This window comes from Gekko japonicus, unplaced genomic scaffold, assembly GCF_001447785.1.
Source record: "Gekko japonicus isolate JY-2015 unplaced genomic scaffold, Gekko_japonicus_V1.1 scaffold734, whole genome shotgun sequence".
NCBI classification, from domain to species: domain Eukaryota; kingdom Metazoa; phylum Chordata; class Lepidosauria; order Squamata; family Gekkonidae; genus Gekko; species Gekko japonicus.
In genome coordinates, this window is record NW_015174295.1 from 647,635 (window position 1) to 661,733 (window position 14,099).

The 14,099-nt window shown below is 44.2% G+C and overlaps 1 protein-coding gene across 3 annotated transcripts in view; it reads left to right on the forward strand.

Annotated features, from left to right (window-relative positions):
• SYNRG (synergin, gamma) overlaps positions 1-14,099 on the forward strand; it is a 97,602-nt gene that overhangs the window by 1,367 nt on the left and 82,136 nt on the right. For 2 of the 3 annotated variants that reach the window (XM_015424080.1, XM_015424081.1), the window contains exons 2-7: positions 74-192; positions 1,190-1,320; positions 4,271-4,376; positions 4,690-4,801; positions 6,476-6,778; positions 13,740-13,817. In XM_015424080.1, coding sequence (XP_015279566.1) covers positions 76-192; positions 1,190-1,320; positions 4,271-4,376; positions 4,690-4,801; positions 6,476-6,778; positions 13,740-13,817 — 847 coding nt within the window. In that variant the 5' untranslated portion in view covers positions 74-75. Of the gene's footprint in view, positions 1-73; positions 193-1,189; positions 1,321-4,270; positions 4,377-4,689; positions 4,802-6,475; positions 6,779-11,512; positions 11,713-13,739; positions 13,818-14,099 lie in introns of those variants that run through there. The other variant, XM_015424082.1, reaches the window with a different exon arrangement.

Sequence of the window (14,099 nt, forward strand, 5' to 3'; positions counted from 1 at the left end):
TTAGTGTACCAGTGCTCTAATTCAAGTGAAAAGCCAGTACGGATCCTAACCGGTCTTTAATGTGTTGGTGCAGGCATGATTCCCATGCAACAACAAGGCTTCCCTATGATGTCGGTCATGCAGCCCAACCTGCAAGGCATGATGGGTGTGAATTACGGCTCTCAGATGCCTCCGGGAACAATGACCATGCAGGTTTGTGACTGTAAAGCTTGTGTCTGTTGACCCCAAGCCATTTGGTTTTAGTCTGTATCGAAAAGAGCGACTCAAACCGATCTTGGCAAGCAGATGAAAACCTAAGTGAGACACGCTCTCCTTGCCTTGCTAGGATTCTGACATGAATTAACAGACTTATAGACTGCCGTTCCATGAGCTGAGGAAATCTGCCCTCTGAGACTTTTCAGAAATACTGTTTGGCTACAGGTCTCCACCGCTATGCAACTTGTTTGTGGAATTTTCCTAATGTCTGTGGGTTAGGGACAGACCTACAATGAAGCTTAGGAGGGTGGATGGGAAGTCCCTGTGCAGGAGACCAGGGCTTCCCACCCTGTGGGTCCCAACTCAGAAGTGAGTGGAGAAGCCTGTGAAAATAGGTCCCAGGCATTTACAGTGTGATTTGCATGTATGCTCTGTTTCTAAACAATTGGGTCACCATACCGAGTAAGTTTGGGCTTTCAGGTCACCACACCCAAAAAGTTGGTAACCACTGCAGTAGACCGTGTCCATCCTCTTGACTAAAATAGGGTAACATTTAAACACACATTTGATATAGGGAAGTCTTCCGTCAGGTAAACCATCCAAGTATTTTCCCATGGGTTCTTGCCCCTCATGATTTGTTTCGTGTGGTAGATTTTAACGGGAGGGTGCCACTGGTTCTAAATCAGAAGGTTTCTTGCAGCTGTTTTGTACTGCTCCACCAGATGGGGCGGGACACACACACGTAGCACGTTTTTAACAATCTGGTGGCCCGTTGATAAAAACGAATGAGTGTTCATAATGCTTCTGGGTTTATCCTCGAGGGCTGAGGTTCCCCTGTAAACAGAGACCGTGAAACCTTTCAGGCTGCTGGAAGTTCAGTGCTTGGGCTTAAGTGTCCCATAAGTTACAAAGCAGTGGCCAGCTATTGCCCATATCTTGGTGTCTTTTTTAAAAAAGTGATAATTTTATGTTGAAACGTCAAATCTGTTTGCAGGGAGGCATGCCTTTGGGTCCAATGTCTACAGCTGGGATGCCATACATGGGGCAGGCTCCCTTCCTCGGAATGCGCCCAGCAGCTCCTCAGTACACCCCTGATATGCGGAAGCAGTTTGTCGAAGAGCAGCAGTAAGTGGTGCTTAGCTCTCCTGTTCGGGGTGGGGGCAAGAAGAATTGTTTGTCCATCAGAGCCCCTATGATGACAAAGCATTTAACCAAGGGGTTGCTATATAGAATCATGCGCTCTCTGCCTTATGGCACAAGCATTCTTAACCTTCTTGGTGTCGGTGGCCGTGGTCTTTGTAACTGGCTAAATGAGATCTAGAACCCCAAATTTAGGCCTGGCTTTGGTCTGGTCTACATGTGTAGCAGAATGCAGCAATAGAATCATGAGGTGGTAGAATGAACAATACAGGGCTGCGGTGGCTCAAGTGGTTAAGATGATGAACTGCAGACTGGAAGGTCAGTAGTTCAGCAGTTCAAGACCCGAGTGCTGCATAACGGAGTGAGCTCCTGTCTCTGGCCCCAGGTAAAAAGGATTCCTTTAAGCAGTGGAAAGCTAGTCACAGTGAGGCTGATAAAACGGAACACAGGCTATGGCAAATAAAATGCAAGTCTGCGGTCAGGCAGGCAAAAAGGGAATATGAGGAGCATATAGCAAAAAACGTAAAAACCAACAATAAAACTTTCTTCAAATACATTAGAAGCAGGAAACCAGCCAGGGAGGCAGTGGGGCCCTTGGACGACCAAGGGGTAAAAGGAGTATTGAAGGATGATAGGGAAATGGCTGAGAAGCTAAATGCATTTTTTGCCTCCGTCTTCACTGTGGAAGATGAGAAGTGCTTGCCCACTCCAGAACCACTGATTTCAGGAGGGGTGTTGAAAGACCTGAGTCAGATTGAGGTGACGAGAGAGGAGGTCCTAAAACTGATAGACAACTTAAAAACTGATAAATCACCAGGCCCAGATGGCATACATCCGAGAGTTCTGAAAGAACTCAAATGTGAACTTGTAGATCTCCTGACAAAGATATGTAATCTTTCCTTAAAATCTGCCTCCATTCCTGAGGATTGGAAGGTAGCTAATGTCACTCCCATCTTTAAAAAGGGTTCCAGAGGAGATCCGGGAAATTACAGGCCAGTCAGTCTGACGTCGATACCGGGTAAATTGGTGGAAACCATTATTAAGGAAAGAATTAGTAGGCACATAGATGAACAAAACCTATTGAGGCAGACTCAGCACGGTTTCTGTAAGGGAAGATCTTGTCTCACTAACCTGTTAGTGTTCTTTGAGGGGGTGAACAAACATGTGGACAAGGGGGATCCAATAGATATTATTTACCTTGACTTCCAGAAAGCTTTTGATAAAGTTCCTCATCAAAGGCTCCTAAGTAAGCTCAAAAATCATGGGATAGAAGGACAAGTCCTTTTATGGATCAAAAACTGGCTAGTTCATAGAAAACAGAGAGTGAGTGTAGGTGGGCAATTTTCTCAGTGGAGGGTGGTAAGCAGTGGGGTACCGCAGGGATCAGTACTTGGTCCACTGCTTTTTAACTTGTTCATTAATGATTTGGAGATGGGAGTAAGCAGTGAAGTGGCTAAATTTGCGGATGATACAAAGTTGTTCAGGGTGGTGAAAACCAGTGAGGATTGTGAGGCACTCCAAGGGGATCTGTCAAGGATGGGCGAGTGGGCGTCAACATGGCAAATGGGGTTCAATGTGGCCAAGTGCAAGGTGATGCACATTGGAGCCAAAAATCCTAAATATAAATACACATTGATGGGGTCTGAACTGGCAGAGACTGAGCAAGAGAGAGATCTTGGAGTTGTAGTGGATAACTCACTGAAAATGTCGAGACAGTGTGTGACTGCAATAAAGAAGGCCAATGCTATGCTGGGGATTATTAGGAAGGGTATTGAAAACAGATCAGCCAATATAATAATGCCCCTATATAAATCAATGGTGAGACCTCATTTGGAATACTGTGTGCAGTTTAGCCACAAGGTATAGATAGGGGCTCTGGGGCAAGTGATGCTGTCTTCTTGGTGCTTGGGGGGATCAACAGTGGGAGGGCTTCTAATGTCCTGGCTCCACTGGTGGACCTCCTGATGGCACTGGTATTTCTGGCCACTGTGTGACACAGAGTGTTGGACTGGATGGGCCTTTGGGCCTTATGTTCTTATGTTCCTGTCAACCTAGCAGTTCAAAAGCAAGAAATTGCAAGTAGATAAATAGGTACCACTTCGGTGGGAAGGTAACAGTGTTCCGTGTGCCTCGGCATCTAGTCATGCCGGCCACATGACCACAGAAACGTCTTTGGACAGCGCTGGCTCTTTGGCTTGGAAACAGAGATGAGCACCGCATCCCTAGAGTTGGATTCGACTGGCTTTCGAGCAAGGGAAACCTTTACCTTTACCTTAGAATGAACAATATTGCTTCAGACCACGTGTGGGAAGTGTCACATTTTTAATGCTTTTCTCCTGTAAAACTCCTTGCAAATAAGAAATTAGGATTTTAGAGACGTTCTAGACTAGCAGCCATTTGCATGCTATGTTAGTTTTGGCTTATAGGCAATAATGTAGGGGAACTTTGAAAAACCTAATCCCTTATTTGCAATCTGAAAGAGGTACAGTTCACTCTGCCACCTCATTACATTCAAAAGCATGGTTTCTCATCTTCAGTCTGAAGTGTTACGGTTTGTTTTACCTTCTTACTACTTTATGTGTGAGGCCTGGTCTACTTTCTGCTTCATGGTAGACCATGGCTTTAAGATTTCTGAGCCAAGCACTGCCCTGGAAGGTATGTGCAGGGAGACCCCAGTAAAGCTTACGTGTCACCTTGAAAAGAAAAGAGGCCAGGGAAACGGCCACAGCTGCAGTTTGTTTGGTGTGCATCTGTTGGTTAATTATAATTTGCAAACCCACTTCAGACCATGCTTTCGCATCCAGTCCTGGAACATCGTTTAGCTATTCAGATGGTCCTGGACTATGGAAATGTGTAAAACAAGTGATATTGAGTGTTATGTCTGTATAGGACCTAAATGGAGTTTTTAATTAGAATGGCTTGTGCGTCATTGCAGGAAAAGATTTGAACACCAGCAAAAGTTTCTGGAAGAGGAAAGGAAAAGGCGCCAGTTTGAGGAGCAGAAACAAAAGCTAAGGCTTTTGAGCAGTGTGAAACCAAAGGTATGTTACAAATACTATTTCAGTGGCTGCCTGTTAAAAGTTCTGTGAAATAATTGAACTCTATCCCTCTGTTTGGCCACAAAATCAAATCAGCTAACAAAACTTAAAATCAGTGGAAACGTATCACAAAGCATTTACAGTAAACTCTAGCAGAATCCTTTGTCTGGCTCCTTCTCGAAGGCAATGCCACAACTGGGCTGCTGGGACATCTGTGAACTGGGTAGAGCTGCTTTTGAAACACGCACCAGATTTTCAACAGGAATTTAGAATACTGCTCAAGCCATTTCAAAGTCTCTTCATGCTTGTGTTTCAGATGGGTGAGAAAAGCAGAGACGATGCCTTGGAAGCTATTAAAGGGAACCTGGATGGGTTTTCCAGGGATGCTAAACTGCACCCTACGCCAACGTCTCATCCCAAAAATGCAGGTATTCTGTTTTGGAGAAAACTCTTGAAATCAAACATGTGATGCATTACGTGGTTTAACAGTATTTATTCTGCCAGATCTCCCTGTTCTTATTTTGGAGAAAACTCTTGAAATCAAACATATGATGCATTACGTGGTTTAACAGTAGGAAAAAAAACATGGATATGTATTTATTCTGCCAGATCTCCCTGTTCTTTACTGTGGCTGGATCACAGTTACATAAATGTAATGAAAAATCAGTTGGCACATCTAAAGATTTTAAGAGACTGATAGCAAATTCTAAACTTTGTTGTTATAGACCCACATGTGTATCTGTGTTCACCTTGCATAGGCACTGTTTGATTGTGTTTCATCTTCTAGTACAGTGGTCCTTAAGCTGTGGTCCAAAATCTACTGGTGATCCCCAATTCACTTTTGGGTGGTCTCAAAGCCCAGGATTACAATGAATATATGTGTGAGGTTTCCACAGCCTCCTGAACAGGCAACCTTCTTTTCATTTTTGAATGGGAAGTGGGTTGCCTCTTCTGTGGATGATGCAGTATTGTCAGCATTTTTTCCTTTTGAAATTTATTTATTTTGAACATCTGCGATCGTGAAGGCTTCAGCAGCTCACAAACAATAAAATGCCACAAAATTATACAGTAAATGATGAACAGATTAAAACAGCAAATGTAAACACAAAAATTCTAAATGCATATTCAACAGTGATCAGTAAAGATAAGTTCAAACTCAACAGTTGAAATGCCATGATTTTTTTTACAATACTTCCTACACGATAAAGGGTTAGTTCTCCCTGGGGAACAGGAGCAGTACCGTAGCAGCACAGCCACCAAGAAGGCCCCACCGTTTTTGATCAACTTGTGTTATTCTTTCAACCATAAGTAGGGTCTGTCTTAAGGTGCAGTGGAGGTGGAACAGACAAGGCAAGCCACTCCTTTAAGTTTTCACACCCGTTCAAGAGAGCAGTCTACTCTGCTATACAAATTTAAACTGGAGAACAGGGTTACCACTTCAACAGTGCAAAAGGCCTACCGTTGCGCAGGGGTTAGAGTGTTGGACAATATCTGGGAGACCCAGGTTCAAATCCCCACGCTACCATGGAAGCTTGCTGGGTGACCTTGGGCCAGTCACACATCCTCAACCTAATCTCCCTGGCACGGTTTCTGGGAGGGTGAAATGGAGAAGGGGAGAATGCTGTAAGCCACTTTGGTTCCCCGCTGGGGAGGAAAGTGGGGCATGAATGAAGTAAGTAGCTAAATAAATAAATAAGGGGGCCAGCCTGCTGCGTACGTGGTTCTCCTCCTCCTGTCTGTCAGACACCACAGGACAAATGAACCACAAGGAAAGGTGGGATACAAATGTTTTTAAATTAAATAAATATACTGTTGAGTTGGGGGGGGGGTTATTCAGAAACATTACAAGTGTCTTTTTTGTGGTTGGCCAAGCCACACGCAACAATCAACCCGGGATAATGGTCTTCCATACAGAAGTGCTAATCAACCACAGTTCTAACACCCTGATCCAGAAGTTGTCGTACTGTAGCAGATGTGCTCTGCCTTCAATAGACGTGACCCCCTTCTCACTTTTCCTAGCAAAGAGACTTGTGTTTTTTCCCCTCTTCCTCATCTGTTTTCCATTTGTGTGTGTGTGTGTGTTTGTTCGTTCCATTTTGCAGATCATCCCACACCATCCCATTCCACCATGTCTGTCTTCTACACCTCTGCCTTTCTTGACGACGAGGAGTTTAGTGACTTTATGCAGGGGCCCGTCGAAGCCCCGGCTCTCGTGCCTCCAACCTCTTCCCAGCCTTTTCAGTCTTGCCAGCCTTCTTCCCAGGCCGGGCAGCGGCTTTCCAAGAAGGCTGTGGCCCAGCCTCTCCCTCCAGTCCAGATTCCAGTGTCCTCCATCCTGCATGGTACCACTGGGCAGGGTCCTTATTTCTCTGCTTCTGCAACTTCACAAAACACTCAGAAAACAGGTAACCTTGCCATGTCTTTGGTGGTGGAACAAAAGACGTCAGTCCTGATCATGCGATCTTAACCCCCTGGGCTTGAGAAATTCCATCTAATCAGAAGCCCAAGAGGCAAGGGGTTTAAAGGAAATAAAATGCTGATTTGGGTGGATGTGAGGAGATTTCTTGTGATCAGCCCAATACTGGGGAGGCACATGGAACCAGGAGGGTGTGAAAATGTGGCTTCAAATGACAATGTGGCATGAATGCTGCCTTGGAGCAAGGATCTTGAGGTGTAGTTGATTGGCTGTCCACGTGACATTCTTTAAGCATGCGCACTCCTCCTGTGGTGCAAATGACTATCTGAAACCTTCCAAAGATGACATGCATTGAGCAATGGTGGTACTGTGGGAAGGTGCAGATGGATTATTCTGAACCTCTTCACCAGGATTAAGGGATCATTTGCAGGCATGAAGGACTGCAAACCCTCCCTGTCCCCTCCATGGTTCCCTGCTGACTTTCCAGTCAGCCCTAACCACGGTTAAGTGTTACACCAGCACCATCATCATATAGCTAATGCACACTGAGTTTCCTCTTAACCAAGGCTTGCTAGTTGGTGCTTTTAGTCTGTACCTGGAGGACCATCTCTTCCCATCCTCCTCCATCTTGCCTGTTAAAATCTGCCTTTCCTCCCAATCCCTGCTTTCGGCGATGCATGTGGCAGCTAGCAACAGGGCCTTTTTAGCGGTAGCACCTTGTCTTTGGAATGCCCTCCTCTTTGAAGTTCACCTAGCACCTGTTTTACTGTCTTCAAGCACTAGGACAAAACCTTTCCCTTTGTCCCGGCTTTTAAATAAGGGGTCTTATATTTTTAAAAGCTATTTTGTGTTCTCCTCTGAGCCTGAGTACTGCTTTCATTAATATCTTTTTAGACTGCTCTGTTTGTTTTAATGCTAGTTTTATTGAACTTTTTTTTGTTGGCTTGTCATTTTCATTGGCTGGTGAGCCGCCTCAAGCAGGTTCTAGAGAGAGAGGCAGCATAGAAATTCTCTAAATAAATAATGAAGTAATCTCTGACTATGATGGGGAACGTAACATTAACTGTTGTCTGTGGTTCTGATGTAATGACCAGCCACTGGCAAGGGAAGGGGGGGGCGCTTTGCAGTGGGGACAGGAGAGCGGCAGTCCTATGGCCTTCTCCCTGACTCGAAAAAGCAGTTAAGAGCTCAGGATCTTTGCCTCTGTAGTGCTCTGGTGGGAAGGAAGGGGAGTGTCCATGAGAAGACAAGAAAGCAAGCACAAGCAGTAGCAGTAGCAGAAGTGCTCAGTTGTAAATGTTTCTAAGACCCTAAATGGATTGGGATGTGATTTAGCATGTTTTCTGTGACCTGTATGTAATTTAAAAGTGACTGTGTTTAAAAAGTATGCCCTATTCATTTTACCTGCCAAATAAATATCATAGAATCTTATTTCAGTAGTCTAAAGTAGATAAACTGAAATATTTGATTAGGAAAAAAATCATTCAGTTGTGCTTACAGGATTGATAATGCAGCTGTGTGAGGCAGTGGTGTAAGGGGGTGGATTGGGGGGGGCGCTGGCGCCATTTCACCTTCCCCTTTTGTCTCTTTGCTCAGGAGCCATGGTAGCCAACGTTCCCCTCTTTATTCTCTAGGCGTCTTTTAAAAAATGCAAAACAGGCCATGCATTCCAAGTGGTGCTTTCCCAGACTCTCATTTCTCTCTGGGACAGCACCCTCCAAAGTTACAATCAAACAAATCCAAAACCTCACTTGAAAGATTTTTTTGTTGTAAAACCTGCAAATATTATAAAAAGACATGTCCATTCAGTTGCGTACACAGAGGTCATTTCGAGGGGGAACAAGCTGGAAAGGCGTTCCGGGAGCAGCAAGCCCAGGAGTAGGGAACCCAGGCATGCTTGCGTGCCTGCCCTTTGCTTCCCCAGCCAGCCCGCGGCGTCAGGTTGGCTGGGGAAGGGAAGGGAAGGGCAGGCAGCCAGCCATGCCCCCTTTTTTCCCTGAGCCTCTCCGCTTTTGCAGAGAAACTCAGGGAAGTGGGGGGGGGGGATTGTACAGTATTAACCCACCCAGGCCAGGCCAGGAATGGGAGGGAACCCTGTACTTTTACAGTACATTAAACAACAACCCACGAGATGGTCTAAACCCTCTCTGGTTTCAGAACAGTGTGCCACCAGAACCTCTTTTAACTAGAGTCCCCTCCAGCTCAGAGCAGAGATTCAAAACTCTCAGCTGGCATCTAGGGCTTAACACATTAGCAACTCTACTCAGAGCTGCACACTTTACGCTTAATGGTAGCTTGTGGTCAGCTTGGGCACAGAAGTTTAGACTTGGAACTCAGGTACAACATCAGAGACCATTTAGAAACAAGAATAATTTTTTATTCAGTACAGAGCTTAACACAGACTACCAGAGTTTACCAACATAACAAACCAAGTTCAGGAATAATATCCAAACAGTCCAAGGGATTTTGAAGGCAAAATCCATCTTTGCTCAACCATATGGTCCAATTCACAAAGCCAGTCCTTTGTCCCTCAAGGGCTGCATTTCAGGTGCAATAAAACAAGCAGAAAGAACAGGAGGAGAGAGCAAGAAAGCAAGCAAGCTCTCTCATTGGGATCAAACAATTATACCCCAATTATTGGAACCAAACAATTATACCCCAACTATTAGCCAATTGCGAGTGGGCATGGGTGTGACCAATTGTTGTTTGTCATGGCTACATGTGGGGATAGGCTAGAAGTTTGGGAACTCCTCCTGCAGTCAGGTGACCCAACTTTCAGCTTCTCCATGATGTACGTGACATGGCCCATGTAGCCTTAAAGCAGGCGCCTTGAAGTCTAGCTCTTCCACTTAGAGGTATGAAAGAATGTGTGGTTATATGGCATGGCTATTGAGGTTGTTCAGGCCATCTGGTCTGCCCTGGACCATTTGGCCTGCACAGGAAACAGAGACATAGAATGTCCTCACAGGAGAAGGCATGAGACTTGTAGAAATCAATATTTCTATACAGGGATTTAAATGCCTTTCTTTCCCTTCCCCATCTGGGGAAGGGGAAGAAAGGCATTTTAAACATGCCTGGGTTCCCTGCCTGATCTTCTCAAGGTACCCCTTGCATGCCTGCCCTTTGTCAGGGGGTGTGGCATATGCAAATAAGTTATGCAAATGAGCTGCACCTCTTTTTCTACTAAATGACCCCTGTGCGTCCACCTCCCTCCATTGCGTAGTTGAAATTTGAAAGCAAAAGCAATTAAGGTGTGGGAAATGGTTAATGTAATTCTTGCATGAAGAAAGACCTGTGCATAATTTCTCTGTTCATCTGCTTTGGCTGCTGGAATTCATACACAGCCTGGACACCCTCAGTCACACAGTGCAGGGCTCCTTGCTCAGGATGTTGAAGACGCCTGAGCGCCAGCATGCGTTCACCAGAAGTTATGTCACATTAGATTGGTTAGCCTTTAAGGGGCCCTAAAATCCTTCTCGGATCTGCCAAAGGGAGCGTTGACCTTTTTTTTTAATTAAATTTTTATTTAATTGTATAATGTTACACTTTAAAATAGCAGCAGCAATGACATAACGTATATGACAGTAGGAGAAAAAGGGGCACAACAACCATATCATTTACAAAACTATTTAAATATATAAGCAATTTTGATAAACTGACAACCATTAACTTCTGTGAAAATACAGTCTATTAAGCAAAATCCTTTTGTAGCCTCAACAAAATAGGAGGAGCTTATATTTGGCAGCTTTAATAGCCTCCAAAACATTCTAAATCTATCTTTTCTACTAAAGGAAACCAAATACTTAACGGATTGCGAAAAAGTTGTTCATTATGGTTAGAATCCTTATAAACAGAAAAAACGTCTAACATAAACAAATCCTAGATTTTATGAACCCATTGTGCTACCGTAGGAATTGCTTTTTCTTTCCAAGATCTGGCTATAAGAATATTTGCTGCAGTAAGCAACATTCCTATTAATTTTCTCCTTTTTATAGATGGACCAGAGCTTTGACTCTTGAAAGCTTATACCCCCCAAAATCTTGTTGGTCTGTAAGATCCCTTGTTATCTTTACTTCAACAGAGTTACGCTTTCAGTTGCCAGTTTTGACTGGCACTAGATCCATTTGCACTGTTGTAACTAACTTCCCGAAATGATGATTTTAAACAATGGAATATTTTCTGCAGAGCATTTTCCAGCACCTTCCTTCACCGATGACCATGCACAAACACGCATACACATATATAGGACCAGTACATGTGTAATGTTCCTTACATCTACTCTGAGAGCCAGTTTGGTGTAATGGTTAGGACCATGGACTCTAATCTGGGAGAACGGGGTTTGATTCCCCACTCCTTTGCAAGCAGCTGCTGGTGTGACCTTGGGTCAGTCACAAGTTTTTTCAGAGCTGTTCTCGAAAGAGCTCTCTCAGCCCCACCCACCTCACAGGCTCTGAGACTGCTTCAGGTAGTGAAAGGTGGGGTATAAATCCAATCTCCAATCTCTAATAAATCCAATCTCCTCCTCTTCCTCGGAGATGGGAACTTCACATTGTACTGAGGGGGTGGGTTGTGCATGCTTGCTTGGGTAGCTGGAGTTTCTTTTTCCTGTCCAGGCAGAGTGGAGCTAAAGTGGGGAGAAGCTCCAAAATCAAGGTGGTGAGCCATATACAAATAATTCCTCCTCTGTTTGTCTAGGCCATCCCACAGAAGAGCAGCTTCTGCCCCCTCGCAGTTTGAATGAATTCAGGGAGACTCAAATCAAATTTAAAATGCCTGAATTTGAGCTGGGTGCTGCAGCTATCCACTGTCCTGACCAAAGGCTAACAGCCAATAACTGCAAGCCTTTCGGGGAGCTGGCAAATGGCGCCCCGGGAGGAGGAGCAAACAAGGCTTCAGACCAAAACTTGTCAGTCGAACAGCGTGGTGAGCAAATTGCGTTTGTTCAAATACTGTTAGCTGACGTGTGCTAACCTCTTAACACGAGTGCCGGCTTGACTTTGCTATGAACCCCTGCTTGAATAATGACCCCAGTGAAGAGCCCCTTCTCTTTACTCACGCATAACACAAAGCAGCTACTGCTCTGATTTTAATACCCCGTGTTTATAAGCCTGAAGCCTAACACATCTTTTTAAATGATTCAGTCCTTGTGGTAGCCAGTCCTCAGCGAAAACATTGTTCCAGTCGTGCATGCCGTCTTCTGATGCTTGTTCTTCTTGTTAACCTTGTGGGAGGGGGAAAGCCCTTTGCCTCCAAGACCCCTGAAGTAGAGAGCTGGTTTCATTCAGCACCTGAGACTGCTGTAAAGCAGGGAGGGCAGGGTATAAACCTAATAGATAAATAAACTCTGAATAAGAAAGTTCTTGGTTCGAATTTCACCTTTGTGGGACATTCACTAGCTAGCCTTAGGCAAGCCAGTCTTTCAGGCCCCTGTCAGAAATGTAGGGATAATAATACTGTCCTCCTTTATGGGGCTGTTGTAAGCTTTGCAACTCTGTGTATTTATAATGCTTCAAACACTCAAAAAGCGCAACAGAAATACTAAGTGGTATTGTCATTAAGTTGATAGGGAGATATTTAGGGTAGACAAAAGGAAGTACTTAACCCAGTGTGCAGTCAAATTGTTGAGTTCATTATCACAGTATGTGGTGAGCGCCATTGGTGTTCATAGTTGACTTCAGAGTTTGCAATGTTATCGAAGACCACTGCATGCTTTATTAATAATATCATTCAGCTTAGAATTCTAGTCGGGCACTTGCCCGAGAGTTTGGTGCACAGATAGGTTTTGTTCTTAAGTTCTCTGTGCTCTGTCTGGCTTGCTGTTTGGATGACCTTTCTTCTAATTAATCTAACAATTGTTGAAGAACTCTGCTGGAACTGAAAGATCTCTGGCTCCTTAATGAATGCATGTAACCATGTTATTTAAGCCTCCTTTTTACAAAAACTATTTTGGTTGGATTCTGTGACGTTCGAATGATAGTATCTGCTTATCAAGTATGTGCTATAAAATAAAATCGAACAAGATATGGAGTACAGTCAGATGTACTTGATTTTATCCATGAGATGGCCAATGAGCTGTTGTCCTCTGAGGCCTTTTCTCCTGAAATTAATTTGGTTTCACTTGATTCCTACCACTGGGGAATGCAAAACTCTGCAGTTTAGTATGGGAGGGGAAGATTGTGGCCTGAATGTGTCTGGAGGCTCTGGGAAGGAAGGTACTGGGTGTTCTGCAGGCAGCACATTTCTAGATAATGAATGTTTGAAGACAGAAATGTCAGTATGATCAAGGAAGGCCATAGTTCTCACTAGAAGCAATTTAATAAACCACATAATGAGCCACATGGCTGACTTGGTTGACCTGCATTTATTTTCATAAAAATCCAGCAGTGCTGCCAACTCTTCTTAGAAGCTCGGTGCGGGTGGAAGCCCTGATGTGTCTGTTATATGGAAAATGGAAGTCTGTATTCCAGTGTCAGAACAAACCTCTATTAGTCTGTGACGGGTATGAACACAGCTTGTTTGCCATTTTTGCACACTCCCTCACTGCTTGCTTCACTCATGAGGCAAGATTGAAAACCTTCTCGTTGGTCAGAGTTTAGTCTGTCTTGACATCTGAGTGCAGGCATTCATCCTTCATGATGAATCGGAACTTGGTCGAACTGTGGAGTTCTGAGTGATACTTTGTGAACAAAGGGAACCGGGAGCGTGAGAAAAGTCCATGAGCATGGCAAACAAGCTTTGCAGTTGCCCATCACAAGCAGACGGGTGTGTTGTGACAAATGAATACAGTTCTCTCTTCCCTTATGCATAGTTTTTAGCCAGACATGTGCCACTCTGACAGGACTGCTTGTGACAATCTGATTCCATCTTTGTAATGGTTTGATGGAAGTGCTCCAGACAAGTCATTGGCTGCAAGTGTTTCCTAAATGATGGTTCTTTGTCTGTGTCTTTAGGTGTTGGTGTATTTCCTTCACAGGACCCAATCCAGCAACTGATGCCCCCGTGGATTTACAACGATAGTTTAGTTCCAGGTAATAATATTTAATAGTAGCAATGCACCTAGAAGAGAATTTATTTTTATTTATTTATTTATTTTTGGCATTTCTATCCCGCCCTACCCAGAGGCTCAGTTTGGTGTTTTAGAAATGTTGCAGGCTCATCCACCTTCCTGGAATCCTTGTAATTAAACCAACTTTTTTGGTAAGGTAAGGTGGTAAAGTCTTTTCCACAAGTTGGAGGCATAGTGAAGAGGGAATAAAGCACCGTGCTTGGTATCGATTAGACAGCACTGAATTTCAAACTGATTCCTGCTA